Source organism: Apostichopus japonicus, chromosome 5 (genome assembly GCF_037975245.1).
Source record: "Apostichopus japonicus isolate 1M-3 chromosome 5, ASM3797524v1, whole genome shotgun sequence".
Lineage (NCBI taxonomy): Eukaryota > Metazoa > Echinodermata > Holothuroidea > Aspidochirotida > Stichopodidae > Apostichopus > Apostichopus japonicus.
In genome coordinates, this window is record NC_092565.1 from 15,719,486 (window position 1) to 15,734,370 (window position 14,885).

The following is a 14,885-nucleotide window of genomic DNA, read 5'->3' on the forward strand; positions in this document are numbered from 1 at the left end:
GGAAAAGCTTTGTCGAGTGTAGCTCTGTCGAGGGCGAGCTGATTATTGTATAGTAATAGTGTATGCAGCACTCAGCCTGTGAACTTTGATACCATTTTCATGTGAGTATTTGAAAATGCCCCCCCCCCCACCTACAAATCGGGAGGGGTCATCCCTCATTTTAGAACCCCCTCACCTAGGCCACAACTTATCCTCCTTTATTCAAATAAAATTTGGCAGCCATTTTGATTATGACAATATATATTTTGGGATCATATGCGATAAAAAGTATAGAAATACATATTATATTTCGTCTCATTCAATATTGTGAAGAAGAACATGGGCGTATCGACAAGCTAACCAATGAGTTATGCAGTTTTCCCCCTCGGCTCACCCCCTTCCCCCATATTTATACAGTGCTCACAGACAAATGGGGTTGAATCATTGAGCATTAATCTCTCCTGAATTTGATTGAAATACTTTAGTCCAGAAATGAATACCAATACACAATTTTATTAAGTAAAAAAAAAAAGTCCTTTTATTTGCTTTTATTTGGAACATGATGTGCTAAACGAATCAGCTTATGAATTGAGTGATTAATGAAAAAGGAATAAATAAAGCTCTGATATAACGTTAAAACATTGTTTATTTAAACAACTGAAATGTCTGATAATGAGCAGGTTGCAATTTTACAAAGCAGAATATGCCAGATTTTCTATAAATATATAATTTACATGCAAATTTTGACGTACGGGACATGGTAAGTGGCTGGAGATTCGTCAAACTCTGCTTCCCAACAGCTATTGACATTTGGTCAACAAAATAGCCTAACCTAGAGCATATTACTAAAACTAAGATTTCAATTAATCACATTAGCACACCCCCCCCCCCCTCCACACCACTGTTGTAAACATTAAAATGTTAATGAGCTAATGATTAATAACTTCAATACGATTTGATTCTCAGCATTTCAACATCCAGACGTTTCAATTATCATGCATTGTTCATCTAATGCAAATAAGAAATCTGGAAATATTCAATCTTTTTCAACTCATATTTCATTATTTGAAATGAAACTCGACCAGTGAAGTTAAGGAGCTACACACTACAATGTTGTGGGATTTAATTTTTTTTCAAAGAGCACCCAAAAAAAATTGACTTGTGACAGTCAAGACCGAAAGCAGCTTTACCATTTACAAATGAAGCAATTTTTGAAGAAAGTTTTCTAAAATGTCATTTGAAGTGATTTTTAAATGCACCCACTTGATACAAGAACCCTTATGAACGTTCAAGTTTTACTTGTAATGCAAACGTTGTTTCAAATAAACATTGGTCAGCGAACTCACCACCAGAGATATTTTAAGGGATTATGATGATAACTAAGCTGCCACATTTATCAAACTCCATCAACCTCCACCCTGTACATTTTGAAATTTCTTCAAAAACATTTTCCATCTTGAAAACAACAGGGACATGCTCTCATGACCCTGATTCTTGAAACAAGTTACACATAGTTTTAAGTTTGAAAATATACAAAATACTAAAATAAATGTCTTTTTAGAGGGTTTTATCTTGATGCTATGCTTAGAAGTGCACATCTAACACCTTGCAGATTCTGGTACAAGAAAATGTGTCTTTTGATAATAATGTTACATAACTATGGCTAGAACGCCTAATTGGCTTCCAGTCTAGCTTCTTTTTTTTTTTACCAGTTTAGGGCTCAAAAATATCCACTGAAGAAATTGTGAATATTAATAATGAGCAAGAAACCACTCAAGCAACTATTCTTCAACATAATAAAACGAGACAAAATTTGACTTTCTTTCTTTTTGTCAGATATAAATTAGTACATTTAAAATACTGTAACTTAAGCACCATAAATTAAAAGTTTTTAAAAAAAAAAATGCCCTTAAAATTAAACCATGGTAATAGTTTATAATGGAACGGCTTAGAACCTCTCTGTGTCTCCTTTCTACTGCAGAAATAAATTACTTAAGACGTTTTAACAAAATACTGAGCAATCTGTGAACATTCTTAAATGTGACAGATGATAAAGAAATCCTCTTTAGAAATTTACAAAACCCTCTCTAGTATTTGCAAATGTTTTGCCCCCGTCCCTCATTTGTTATAAATATGCATGAGGAAAACCCAGTTCGGACAGCTTTTTATAAACTGTAGTTTCATGTCATGCTTCGAAGCTACTCGTACTGACAGTATACGCAGTATGAATAATTGAATATCATGTTTATCAGATAATGATTAGGAACTGTTCATGCTGCCAGTACCTAAGTTTTGAAACATGGTGTGAGAGGACAGTGTAGAATGGTATAAGCATTATGCCCTTGCTGGCTGTAATAGAGAGACCATTTAACCAATCTCTAACATAAATCTCTGTTACTTTCTGGTTTATGTGGCAATGTCTTCCAGAAAGCTTATCTACTGTCATCAGATTCCTCCTCTGCAAAGTTTCCTCATATTGGGTCAAAGAAATTATTCGATGCCCTCAGAATGAAAAAAAAATGAATAACGAGAGATGAGTTAATAAAACTGAAGATAACGGATCTAGCAAACTGGTCAAAATTTTGGACAAGGAACTAGGAGTGGTCTGATGGACATAGTAGATCTTTATCAATCTTATCACAGAAAAATCTTCAATTATGACTTGTCCAACTTTCTTAAAAGGTAAAAGGTTGGTTTTGCAGGATTATTACATGACAGCAACTTTTGGTTTATAGTTTCTTCAATACTTACTACTGACTGACTGTATTTGTTAAAAATCATACAATTTTCAATTTTTTTTTGCATAAACATGCATTTGAAATCCTTTGTGAATTCATGGCCACTTAACTTTTCCATTAAAGCAAAGTCTTCTTGCCTAATACACTGTAAATAAGTACCAGAATAAGTTGCTTGAGGATTTGTCATATAAAAGATTGGAGATGAAGTAATTCAGAAATTGTGAAAAAGTCAAAGATTATTTACAAATCCTACCAGAAAATGAATTCAACTATTATTTAGAAATGGGCTCCTAAGAAAATTTTCCAAACAAAGATATTCACCGACAGACGTTTGACTTCTCAGAAATTGGTGGAAAAGGGCCTTCCACCAAACCCAATGGTCCTCATGAACGTCTTAAATATACTTTGTATACATCAAGAATCGAGATATGACTTGACTATGAGGTGAAAGTAAAAAACAACGTAGGTGTAAAGAATTCGAAAATCTATCAAGTACAGTGGAAGCACATCCAACCTCCACCTGGAATCGAACCTGGGCCTCCAGCTTTAGATATGAGGGCACCTAATTCCTACTAGATTACTAGATCATTTGTCCAGTTATTTGGGACCAGGAAGGAAGGTCATAATTTCACTGTAGGCCAAAAGCTGTAATATATAATAATATTTCATTTTGTTTGCGGCACATTCGGCGTACTCTTCCATACGGTCATTGCTGATTCAGTCTAAACCAAAAATTCATTTGTGCCTTTCCCGGCGGGATCTCCAAGGAGATAATGAAACAGAATATAATATCTATACATATATAAATATATGTATATATATATACGTTTGTGTGTAAAATAAATTAAAATAAAACAGTTCTCAGCAACTACCTGATTACATCTATTTTGAAAGCTTGACATATTTTCCACTTAGATTCAAGAGCTTTCAATAAACACTTGATAAATGCAGATATATCCATGTGACCAAATACAGCACTCTTCTTTACTCTTTTCCATAGTCTAGTTATCATCGGAAAAGAAAAACGAAATGCCCAAGTAGCAATAATTTGTAACCATCTTGTCTAATTGAAAACAATGCATATCTTACAAATATTTTAGAAGCAAAAAACAGATTCATTTTTCAGACTAAAGAAGCAATTTTACAGATAAAGTACTACACTAGACCATCAGTAAATTTTCCTATCGGCACGATGGTGTCTGTGACATTTTCTTTCTTAAATAATTATGCTTTGAAAAGATAATCTACTGTATCAAGAAATTCAAAATAATAGCTTGAAAACTTTACGCAACAGCAGAACAAATCACAATAGGATCATCTTTTCAATGTGTCAATCCATCTTCCATCACTAAATACTGCTGTCTATACAAGACACTCAGCAGTTGACCAATATTTGAAACAACCCCCTCACAAATGAATAAAGATTAAACATATTTGACACTTCTTGGACAAAACACTTGATTCACTTTCTTGAAAGAAGACAACATTTCATATTTGTCATAAATATATCAAGTTATGAACCAAACTCAGATCTAATCAACCACACTCAAACTCCAAATAAACATTGTCAGTTATAAAACTTGCACGGGTGAAACCCTTCAAAATTCTGTGCATTCTCCCTGAATTTGTTTGTGCTGTCATAAACTTCTTCAGAGGTAAATGGACTATATGTTTCCAGCCAGAAATGTTTTGGTGTCATGAACAGGCCAAAAAGTCAATACACTGAATGTAAAACTATGTCCCTTTGGGACATCTGGTTCCTGTGAATCAAACAGATTTGAAAAAATCCTTTACATTCAACCAGTCAAGCCACCGGAAACTCATTCACTGCCATCCAAAATCACAAGTTTCATCAACTGGACGTTGATGTCTTTGAAACCTGCTGAGATTTAAGACTTTTGTTTTGCCTTCTTCTGCAACATTGGTACTTTTACGACAATCGTACTCAATGTTTCTTATGGCTAGGTTATCCTCTTCAAAATAAAACTGTGTATTGTCATAAGTCTTCCAGAGACGAGTTGACATTAGTCTGATCACAATGTTCGGTTCTCCGATAATGAAACTAATCTTTTGAAGCTAGTAAATGATAATCCTCGCTGTGACCAAAGAACAAAAAGAGAAACTCTTTGCAAGACAAAACTCCAAAATCTTGTACCGTTTAGCTGCTTTTGAGTAAAATCTTGGTCTTTCCTAGAAAAACAAACAATTCCATCTTGGCATCTACCGGTGCACTCTAACTATCGCTCAGCAGATCTGGGTCCTTGATGTGCCGTTTCAGATACTTCATCATACTAAATGTTCGGACTCTCTTTGTTCCTGCAGTAAATAGAGCAGAAAACCAACGGTAAATCTCTCAAAATTTACAATGTGCAAATAGAAGTCACATGGGTGAGACTGAGAAGGAAGTGTACCTCTACCCAAAGTGATTTGGAGTAGAATTTCTCCTTGTTGGAGTGGATAGTTTTAAGGTCAGTTATATCTTTAATGGCATTGAGTCTTAGGTCAAGAATATCATACAATGAAAGAGAAAGTAATAATATGGGTATATTCTTTCCATTAATTGTATTAGTCATACAAATGAAATATACTTATGTGTGTATCACTTGTCTTGGCCAAGAACTAATATGTAGATGTGAGAGCCGTTGGAATCATGGAATGGCTTACTATTTTAAACTGGTGACTGTTTGGGTTACAATTTATTAAAACCATAAAGCTGTCTATTCTTTTAAGTTTAAATACTTAACTAGATCTTCTTCTGTCATTTCAACTAAACTAGATATGGGCAATATTGGGATTTCTCAATACCCCAAATTAAAAGAATAATTCATGACTCACCAAACACTTTCAAGAGTTGATCATCGCAAATATGAAACTGCTTGTTCTTTGGATCCTGCCAAATGGAAAGGAAAAAAATCCTATTGTAAGCAAATTTGCTTAGTCTATAGGAAAGGTACACATTAATGTTTAATGGATACAGAAATGTCAATGTTTATCCATTGTCTTTTTTAAATTCTAATATTACTCAACCAAATTACCAAAACACGTTCTATTAACTTCATATCAATGACAGAACACCATTGGATGACATGCAACACTGTTTGTCCTTGACAACATAGTCAAGATTGTGTAATGCATTGTCAACATTTAATTTGAAAAGTTATAAAATCTCTTGTTTTACTATTGAGTTTTGTGTAGCATCTGAGGAACCAACCTGATGGTCTGTGGGTTGAACTAAGTAGTCCAGCCACTTAAATTGATGATCATCAGCTGTTTAAATGAATCATTTCTCAAAAACTGAAAGAGGTATAGGAATGCAACCTGGACTGGTAGCAGGTTTTTTTTTTTAACTGTATGCAAATTAACTTTGTGCCTAAAATAAAATCATACCTTAATCTAGCATTGTTAAAGCTAGTCTTAACCATTTGATCATAATCAAATTGCAAGGTTAAAAGTTATATAATATCCCGTGACAATCTGATCAGACACTTTCTAAGTGACACAACAAGTTTTTATGTTGCCATTAGAAATAACGCTATATATACATAATCAGATATATCAATGCATTACTTTGTCCAGTAATGGCTATTTGGAAAAACCTCTCTCAACAAACAAGAAGACACCTTCACTTGACAAATAAGTTTACTGTGATTATTTTGTGGCATGGGGATCAATATTTATGAAATATTTCAAAAGAAAAACCAGCAATGATTTTGAAATTTACCGCTAATTCTCTCTCCTTCACAATCTGCCACATTCTTTTGACGACCTCTGACCTTGACATCTGAAAAGTGTAAAGAAATAGAAAAACAGTTACAAAGGACTTCACATGTGTTCAACAAGAGAAATACAAAAATTCCTTGTGTTGAATTATAGGCAACTGCCAATGAGTAAACAAAGGGTAACATACCAAATGGGAGTAAAAAATGCACGCTTTATTCTTGGATTTAGCTTGTTTCCTTCTGAGGTTTCCAAGTTTAGTCCATATCTTCAATTTTCAAACATTTTGATTGGCTCTTTACATAGAAACTCAAAGTTACCACCAACAACTCAGTAAAATTGAACATCGTCTGCTACAAATATGCTATAAAATAGCAAAGCAGGTCTTATAAACATCTTCTTTATTAAACCACATACTCCTAGTTTGGAAATTTTCCTTTATATCCTCACCACAAAATTTTGTATTACATGTTGAATGGTGCAACCCGAGTTACAGAAGAACTGTAAGTTTAAAACATGTTGACCAGTCAGATGGACATGTTCTTACATAAACCCTTACCTTTTCGGTTCCCATAATTTCAGCCAGCTCAGGAGAAAGCACCATGTCTGAGTTGTAGCCTGAAGAATAATGCAACAAAATCATACAAAAAAAACCCATTCAGAATGATAACGTTATTTTACTTTATCATTAAACATTTCAAATATTTAATTAGAGTCTAAATACCGGTAAATATTACATAACAAAAACAGTATATAAATCAATATATATATATATATATATATATATCACATAAGATACTTAACTAAACTATCATCATACTGCTACTCGGAGTTTCACATGTACGGCTCGTGCACCGATCATCAGGCAACTATATATATATATATATATATATATATATATATATATATATATATATATATATATATATATATATATAAATAATGGAGAGGACTTCTTCAAGGGTTCACAGGTGCAAGATAACATACTACAATATTAAATGTGTGGTTGACAGTGACACAGTTTAAAACCCACACAAAAATATCTTACTGTTTCTAAAAGTTCCTTAAAGCAGAAGGGCTGGGAGATGGGCAGGCGTTGGGGCTAACTAAATAAAGCATCAACAATACAGGACCCTGAATTTTCCAATTTCGAAGGGACAATTGTCATCAAATGATCACTTGCGCTCAATTTCTTTGTATTTCATGCATTTATTTTTCCATTTCTTTCATTTTATTGATTGATTGACTTTTCTTGTGGTTTTTGGTTACCTGTCTTAACGCCTTTCTTTGATCTTTCTGATTTTGTCTTCGATTTCTTGGCCTTCTTGTGAGCATGTCTTTGATTTCCATGTCTCGTTCTCCTTCCGGTGTCTTCCTCCTGTAGCCGTCTTGCGAGTTCTTCATCACCTATGATCTGACAGTGTAGAGGGTGAATATTAGGGGTAAGATGTGACTGAGAAAGATGGCAAAGAACTGGCACAGATGGGACACAATGATATCTGAGGGAAGGCGCATGAGTTCTCAGCCAGTTGCACAGCCTTTAACAAGTGGTGCCAAGTTTACCAAACTTACCAAGGATCACAGAAAATGAGATTCTAATCGATAACACAACCATCTAGATTTTTCGACAACATGAAAATTTCTTAACAAGTAATTCTTTAATGACCATATAAAAGTCGCAAAGCTGTTTCTCGTAACGTCATGCAGTATTTGTCATGAAATCTTAGGTCAACACAGAAACGACCGTGGGTCTACAACATCATCTTTCCTACAACATCATGGTTTAAGAGTTAGTAAACAAAACATGGAATACACAAAGGAAATTTCCACTATTCTTGAAAGCAGTTGACAACCACCTGTATGTTGTCATGAAAATCACAGTAATGCAAACATTCCAGGTCAAGTCAAGACAGAACTTATCAAGAAATAAAGTTAACGAGTTACCTCTGGTTGCTTGTGTGATACTTTTTGTTTTTTTGATTCTGGTGGGCTCATGTCCTCTGGCTAATGAAAAAGAGAGAGAAAAATATCTGGTATGCAATCAGTCAAACAGGAATATTGGCAAATAAACAACAGTCAACGCAGTATTAAGGCTCAGCACAATGTTTTGCCTCAATGTTCTTGCTGCTTTAATATCTCTACTGATGTCAAATAAAACTTCCAGCAGTAATACATCCCTTGCAGATATATTACAGCAGTTAAAATGTTTACACAGAAATTCAACATCAACAACCTTTTCCACGCAGAGAGAATTCCAACAGTCAGATAGACAACATATTTAATGAGCTGTTATTTAAAGATATTGAAACTATTTTTAAATGATAAATTTGTAAGAAAACAGTTCCAATCACATTAAAGAGCTCTTCCTTGTATCTGTAAAAAATACTGTTTACTGAAAATGTCCAAATAGAGAGATTGAGTAAAATTGTTCATTTTAAGAGAGAATTACTGTTTCGAAGGAAGAATCTGACTGGGATCCATCCTCTACCGTCTCTTTAGTTTTCTCTTCCTCCTGTCTCTCATCCTCATCTTCATCAGCATCTCCACCGGCCTTTTCTACCTTGGCTAATTCTTCCATTAAGACTTTATCAACTTCTTTTTTCCTGAGTAGAAAACCGAAACAAGCTAATTCAAGTGTATATATTGGCTTCATTTTATCACATCAAAGGTTTCTACAATATCCAGAGGGTGGGAATCACATGGGAATCCCATGTCAATCAGTATCAATCCTCTCTCAAAGAGACTACCTGAATAAAGAGATATACAGTATTATAGATACAACACAATAACCATGCATACAATACCTGCTTGATAGATCCAACTTGAACGATTCTTCAAGGAGCTTTCGGACTTTTTTGGAAGACAAAGATGAAAGATCGGCATCCTTAAGAATATCTGTAGAGAACAGATTATCAGACAACAAAATCAGGGATTGAAATTTTAAACCTGGGAAAGTTCATTGGACACTTAATCAATGAGATTTCTTGGCCAGATGAGAAAACTACTAAGACTCTCTTTCTGCCTCCTCTTACATACATGTTGTACACATACATACAAATCAAAAGATCTTACCTTGTTTAACAAGTCTGCTTTACATATGTACTGTACTGATTTGTACTTTTATTTTTTTCTGTAATCTTATGTGACAATTGTACTTTTAGTTTGCCTCATCTGTAGCAATCCTAGAGGTGAGGTCTGATGAAAGTAACCTATAAATTTCTGTTTGCTCTACACTTGCCCTTCATTGAAACATTCATTGCTTAATGAACAAAATCAACTGCTGGACATCCCGGTACAATATGTTAATCACAAGAATGTGGGACCATTCCTGCTGTATACTGTTAACAATAATACAGACTACAGTGCATCATTGACATGTGTTATTATTGATAATTAACAAACCATAGTTATATATTCTAAAGGATTTTACTTCAAAGCTAATTTCATCGATCACTAAGATATAGCAAATATACCATGAATTATAACCGGCCCTTTCACACTGAACTTGATTTGGAACAAACTCAAGTGGCCTATCAAATGTAAATGATTTTAAACAAAGGATCTCTGAGGTTAGCAAGATAGTGAACATTCTATAAAGAATAGGGCTGTGTCATTCCGGTTAATTCACTAACCGGTTAACCGTTTCTATTAACCGAACGGTTAACGTTTAAACGTAACCAGTGTTGTTGCCTCAAAATAAGAGCCGAAAATCAGAGTTATATAGCTCAGATTATAATTCCGAAAGAGCGCCACCACTTTTGATGCGGAAGTACATTCTCAAAATAGCGCTGCATGTATCGTTTTTTTTTTCGTAACGCGTATGTTAAGAATTAGGTTGTATTTGCTTAGTTTTGACGATCGTTACATTGAAAAAGATGAATCGCGCCTTTTCATGAAGTTTTCAACAGATTTTTGTTTCTCTTTTCAGTTCATCGGTTACTGTTACAGAGACTTTTGAAGCAAATATTTCTTCGTTAATTGCGTAGCCCCTACTGTAATAGCGTAGGCATTGTATGGCAGTTATAAGCCTAATATTACTACAATTTTTAAAAAGTTTAACTTACAAAATATGCGATATTATGAAACAAACAACGTTTGGCAAAGCTCCATTTCTAGACTGCCTAACAATGAATAGCTTGCACTATACTACAACTACGGTAGGCTACATTTTCCAAGGTACCTTACTGTGAGCTCTTCCCCTGTCTAACACCTGTTTGTTAACAGTTTTTGGCATGTTGCCAAGGAACGTTTCATGGTCTAGAATTAATAAGGTCAGTCAGTAAAGGTTCGGTTAAGTTATGTGAATTATTATCTTAGACGTTTAAGAAAAGTAGGTAAAATATGATCCCCGTATTAACAGTTAGGTAAGTAAAACAGCCAACTGACTCCTCCGCATGAACAAAACAATCTATTCCCCATGATACATGAAAGTAAACCTTGTAATCACATGTTAATGGCCACTCTGCATGATTAACTAAATGCTTAATATTGTTCCATGTTCTTGTAGAAAACGTCAACTTCGCAATATACAATTAGTTGTGTTTTTGTAGTTAGGTGAGATCCGTAACCGACGAGGTGGTTAGGCTATTGGCTATACACTTAACTATGGTAGGATATTATTTTCTCCGTAATTTTGGAAATTCTAGAAAATACTTTCCCCCCCCCCCCCGCTTAACACCAGATGTGTTCTTACGTTTTATTCATAAATGGGTGTACTAGTGTCTTGTTTACATGACATTGTAACATTTAGCACGATATGCCAGTTTCGCGTGAATTATTCGAAAGTGTTTTGCTCGATCTTTCGTAATATTTGAAGGTGTACCAGTTTACCTTTCGTACACAATTGGTAATTTCTCTATTGATTTTCAGAGTGTTTTTCTCTATACAATCAAGTGAATACGTTGTGCATTGAGTATAAACTTATCACGAATGCAAGAAAACGATGCAGGGATTTCCAGCAGACAAATGTTTTCTTTGTGGGATTACTGAGTCAGTTGAATGGAATCCCGCACCTTAGAGGGAACACTGAACTGAAGTCAACTTCATATGAAAGAAAACGTTTACTACTTCAATACAATATAAATTTGAAAGGATTAGATTCAGACTCGTCACGTTGTCGAACGGGGTAACAATAGGCGCTTCACGGGTCACTTACCACTTGGTAATCCCTTCAGTCGTACCGCCGATTTTAAAAATCTTTTGTATGGATGCGTGATAAAGTTTGCAATTGTTACGTGATTTTCGGCAAGCAGATGTTGCGGTCTATTTCGGGAACAAAGTGATGTGAAGACGCGCCGTTGCGACTGCGTAATTGGCATTACAAAAACGGTTAAACTTATACGATGTAGGCGGACGTTTATCCGGCCGTTCGGTCGGTTAACTGGTTAACCGTTTAACCGTTACAGCCCTAATAAAGAACTATGTTTTAGAAGGTATTGTCATAGGGTACATGGCTTACCAGAAACACTCAATGAATGCAGTGACAGTACCATCCATTTTGCAAAACATAACATGGATATTTTCCTTTCAAGAACAGATTATAAGTACTATACAATCACAAGGCATCACACCAAGAGCAAGAGACACCCTATCAAACCCAGTGACATAATTTTTTTTAAAAACCCAGCCCTATTCTTTCATTTTGAAGTTAACCTCTTACAATGCTACCTTTTATAGGCCAGGGTTACCTTCAAAGACATGGCAAGGTTCTTAAACAAAGGCTCCATTCTTGAACAACGTTCTTGTTCTTGGAGATATGACATAGCAGAGAGAGCTAAGCCTCTTGACTGAAAGATTTTAATCACAGACAGTTATAATAAACAATGACACATTATCTTATTATAAAGGGTAGGCTTTCACTTGTTACCTTTCCCCTGAGTCTGAGTATTCAGAGATTTGATATGACCATTGTGCTATATACTGTATTATTTTCTTTTTTAGTGATTCCTCACTGATTAATTGTTGAAATGTTAATTTGAATTTCACTAAACTTGGATATGCCTACCCAAGAATACCCATGCAACATTTACTGTCACTCAAATATATGACATTCATAAAGCAATTATTTGTAGTGTAGGCCTAGGCCCTAAATGAGAAGCCGATGCATGGCATGATACTAGGCATAGTAGTATAGTCAGTATTGCGAAGTTCGGAACACTGCGAAGTTCGGACACCCTAAGAAATACACAATTTCACCTTGACAACCTACAGGAAGAGCCATATTCCACCAAAAAGTACGAAGCTACAGTTATTTTCTCTCCAAAATGACCCGTGTGCAAGAAAGTACTTACATATTTGTCAATAAAATGACGGAGATCTATGAAGTCTGTTATAATTACTGAAAGAGCAACTGCGCCACCAATTTTATCACCAGCGCCACACTGTGGGTTGCGTGTCCGAACTTCGCAATACTCTAGCAAAGAAATACCAGTTCCACAATCACGAAAAATCTTCTTGGAATACAACGTGAAAACAGTTTGCAGGAAAGAAAGTTTGGCCGTGTATTGCAATATACAGTAACACAATTCTTCCACCATATGAAGTATATTTTCCGGTGATTTATACCAGAAGATTTAGTTTTGGGGTGTTTTATGGCTTAGGTGTCCGAACTTCGAAGTGACCATGCTAGTACTTATTCCCAGTTCTTGCTATTAAACTTAGTTAAACGTTTGGCCTAAATTAGTGACATTTGAGTTGACGGGCAACCTACTGTACGCTAGTTGCAGGCCATTCGCAAAAGCGACTTTCACAAAGCCTAGCATAAGGCTACGTCTAGCGTACCCTCTTCTCCAAATGAGTATATATACAGTTACATGCACATAATTGTCTGACAATCACGATGGATTCGTACTCCAAAACAATAATCAATTGCCTGCACATTGAGCCTAACTTAGGCCTAGGAATAGCTCCGTGGCAGGCATTCATTCCAACTCAATCTCAGTAATATCGAGATGCGCGAAACAACCTTACTTGCGATCTCTTTCCTAATGAGCGATGAACTAGGCTCTGCCATGTTCAGTTATTGTTTATCTTCAATTCCGGGCTTCTTGTTAACCTTCGACACGAGTGATTTCAAGAATTCCGAAAAAAAATAGGGGGAAAATATTATAATGTTGTCCCATGTAACATTTGTTCGCACTCCGCCGTATCACAGAAACATACTTATGGAACGCCAAAAGTATGGAACGCCAAAAGGACTAAAGGTGGCGTTGCTACCCTAAATAGGAGGTGCTACTACCCTAAACTCGAGGTACTACTACCCTAAGCAGGATGTGCTACTACTCCTAAGAGAAGATGTTGCTGTAAAAGCTGACGCTTCTACTATGCTGACTTTATTTGTCAGGTTTCCTGATCTCCTTTTCTTCATATTGTCTGTCTCATCTTCATTGGAAAATGAACATCCAATAAGCATTCTACCAATAGTTGCAGATACAAAACGAATTTAGCTTGAAATATCGAAGTCTTCGTTTTTCGATCTTCGTTTTCGAGATTTGCAGTATAGGCAAATCTCGAAAAGGAAGACCGAATAACGAAGACTTGCAATAATAATCATTTAAAACAGATACAATCGTCATGAAACTCTCCAAGTAGATCATATAAGGTTTAATGGCCGTGTCAGCCCTAGGGACGGGTGAGTGGGGATTATGAAACAAGTAGTTCGTGGTAAGGAGCATTGCATTAAAGCTTATGGGCATCCGTACAACTGTGATCTATTCCGGCTTTTTCAAAATTAAGGCCACCATTGACTTTATTTGTCAGGGTTCCTGATCTCTTTCTCTTCATATTGTCTGTCTCATTTTCTTTGGAAAATAAACATCTAATAAGCATTTTACCAATAGGTTCAGATACAAAACGAAGTTAGCTTGAAATATCGAAGTCTTCTTTATTCGGTCTTCCTTTTCGAAAACGAAGATCGAAAACGAAGACTTCGTCCCTAGGGCTGACACGGCGGACCGCACATGACACTAACCATTTTGACCTTCCCGATGTCCAATTTTGATGAATTTTGCACCGTTCGATTTGTCCTGTCGAGTTCTACAACATATATCTTCTTTTGAGGTTTTTCGACACTATTTTGTTTGGCTCGATTGTAAATTCGGCCTTACATGCATGCTATTATGCAAAAATATGCAAATTTTTACGATTTCTACCGACTTGTACGGAACGGCATAAACTTGTACGTTTCCTAAAGGGGGTCCTTTTCCTCATTGTGAATGATACCGAACCTTTTTGGCTAGGCCTATTATGAATAACGAAGCTTTTTGTCTATTATGGATTACGAACCCTTTGCTCTATAATGAATATCGAACCCTTCGTCCTATTATGAATAACGAGCCTTTTTCACCATTTATCTTGGTATCCTGTTTAGTGACAATTTATCTTTCTCTACTCATATTGATAAGATTTGCTCTAGGACCAGCAGAACCCTTGGCTTCCTTAATATGAATTTGC

General features: G+C 35.5%; 1 protein-coding gene across 2 annotated transcripts; it reads right to left on the reverse strand.

The window, feature by feature from the left end:
- Positions 1–494: 494 nt before the first annotated feature.
- Positions 495–13,596, reverse strand: LOC139967827 (uncharacterized). 2 transcript variants are annotated; one of them, XM_071971947.1, is made up of 9 exons: positions 13,404–13,596; positions 9,239–9,329; positions 8,884–9,037; positions 8,379–8,438; positions 7,704–7,848; positions 6,994–7,052; positions 6,439–6,498; positions 5,553–5,607; positions 495–5,033 (listed from the first exon to the last, which is right to left on the reverse strand). In XM_071971947.1, exons 1-9 carry the CDS (start codon positions 13,444–13,446, stop codon positions 4,951–4,953), a joined length of 750 nt encoding a protein of 249 aa, XP_071828048.1. In that variant the 5' UTR covers positions 13,447–13,596; the 3' UTR covers positions 495–4,950. The 2 variants fall into 2 exon arrangements, with proteins under 2 accessions (XP_071828048.1, XP_071828047.1); XM_071971946.1 differs by lacking the exon at positions 13,404–13,596 and adding an exon at positions 13,144–13,377.
- Between the last annotated feature and the right edge of the window lie 1,289 nt (positions 13,597–14,885).

Excerpts from the sequence above, each read along its gene's own strand:
- LOC139967827 (XM_071971946.1), bottom strand. The coding sequence starts at position 13,195 with ATGCTAGGCTTTGTGAAAGTCGCTTTTGCGAATGGCCTGCAACTAGCG. Across the intron at positions 5,608-6,438 it reads TGAAGGAGAGAGAATTAGCG|GATCCAAAGAACAAGCAGTT; the intron begins GTAAATTTCAAA and ends TCCATTTGGCAG. Across the intron at positions 5,034-5,552 it reads TCAACTCTTGAAAGTGTTTG|GAACAAAGAGAGTCCGAACA; the intron begins GTGAGTCATGAA and ends TATTTACTGCAG.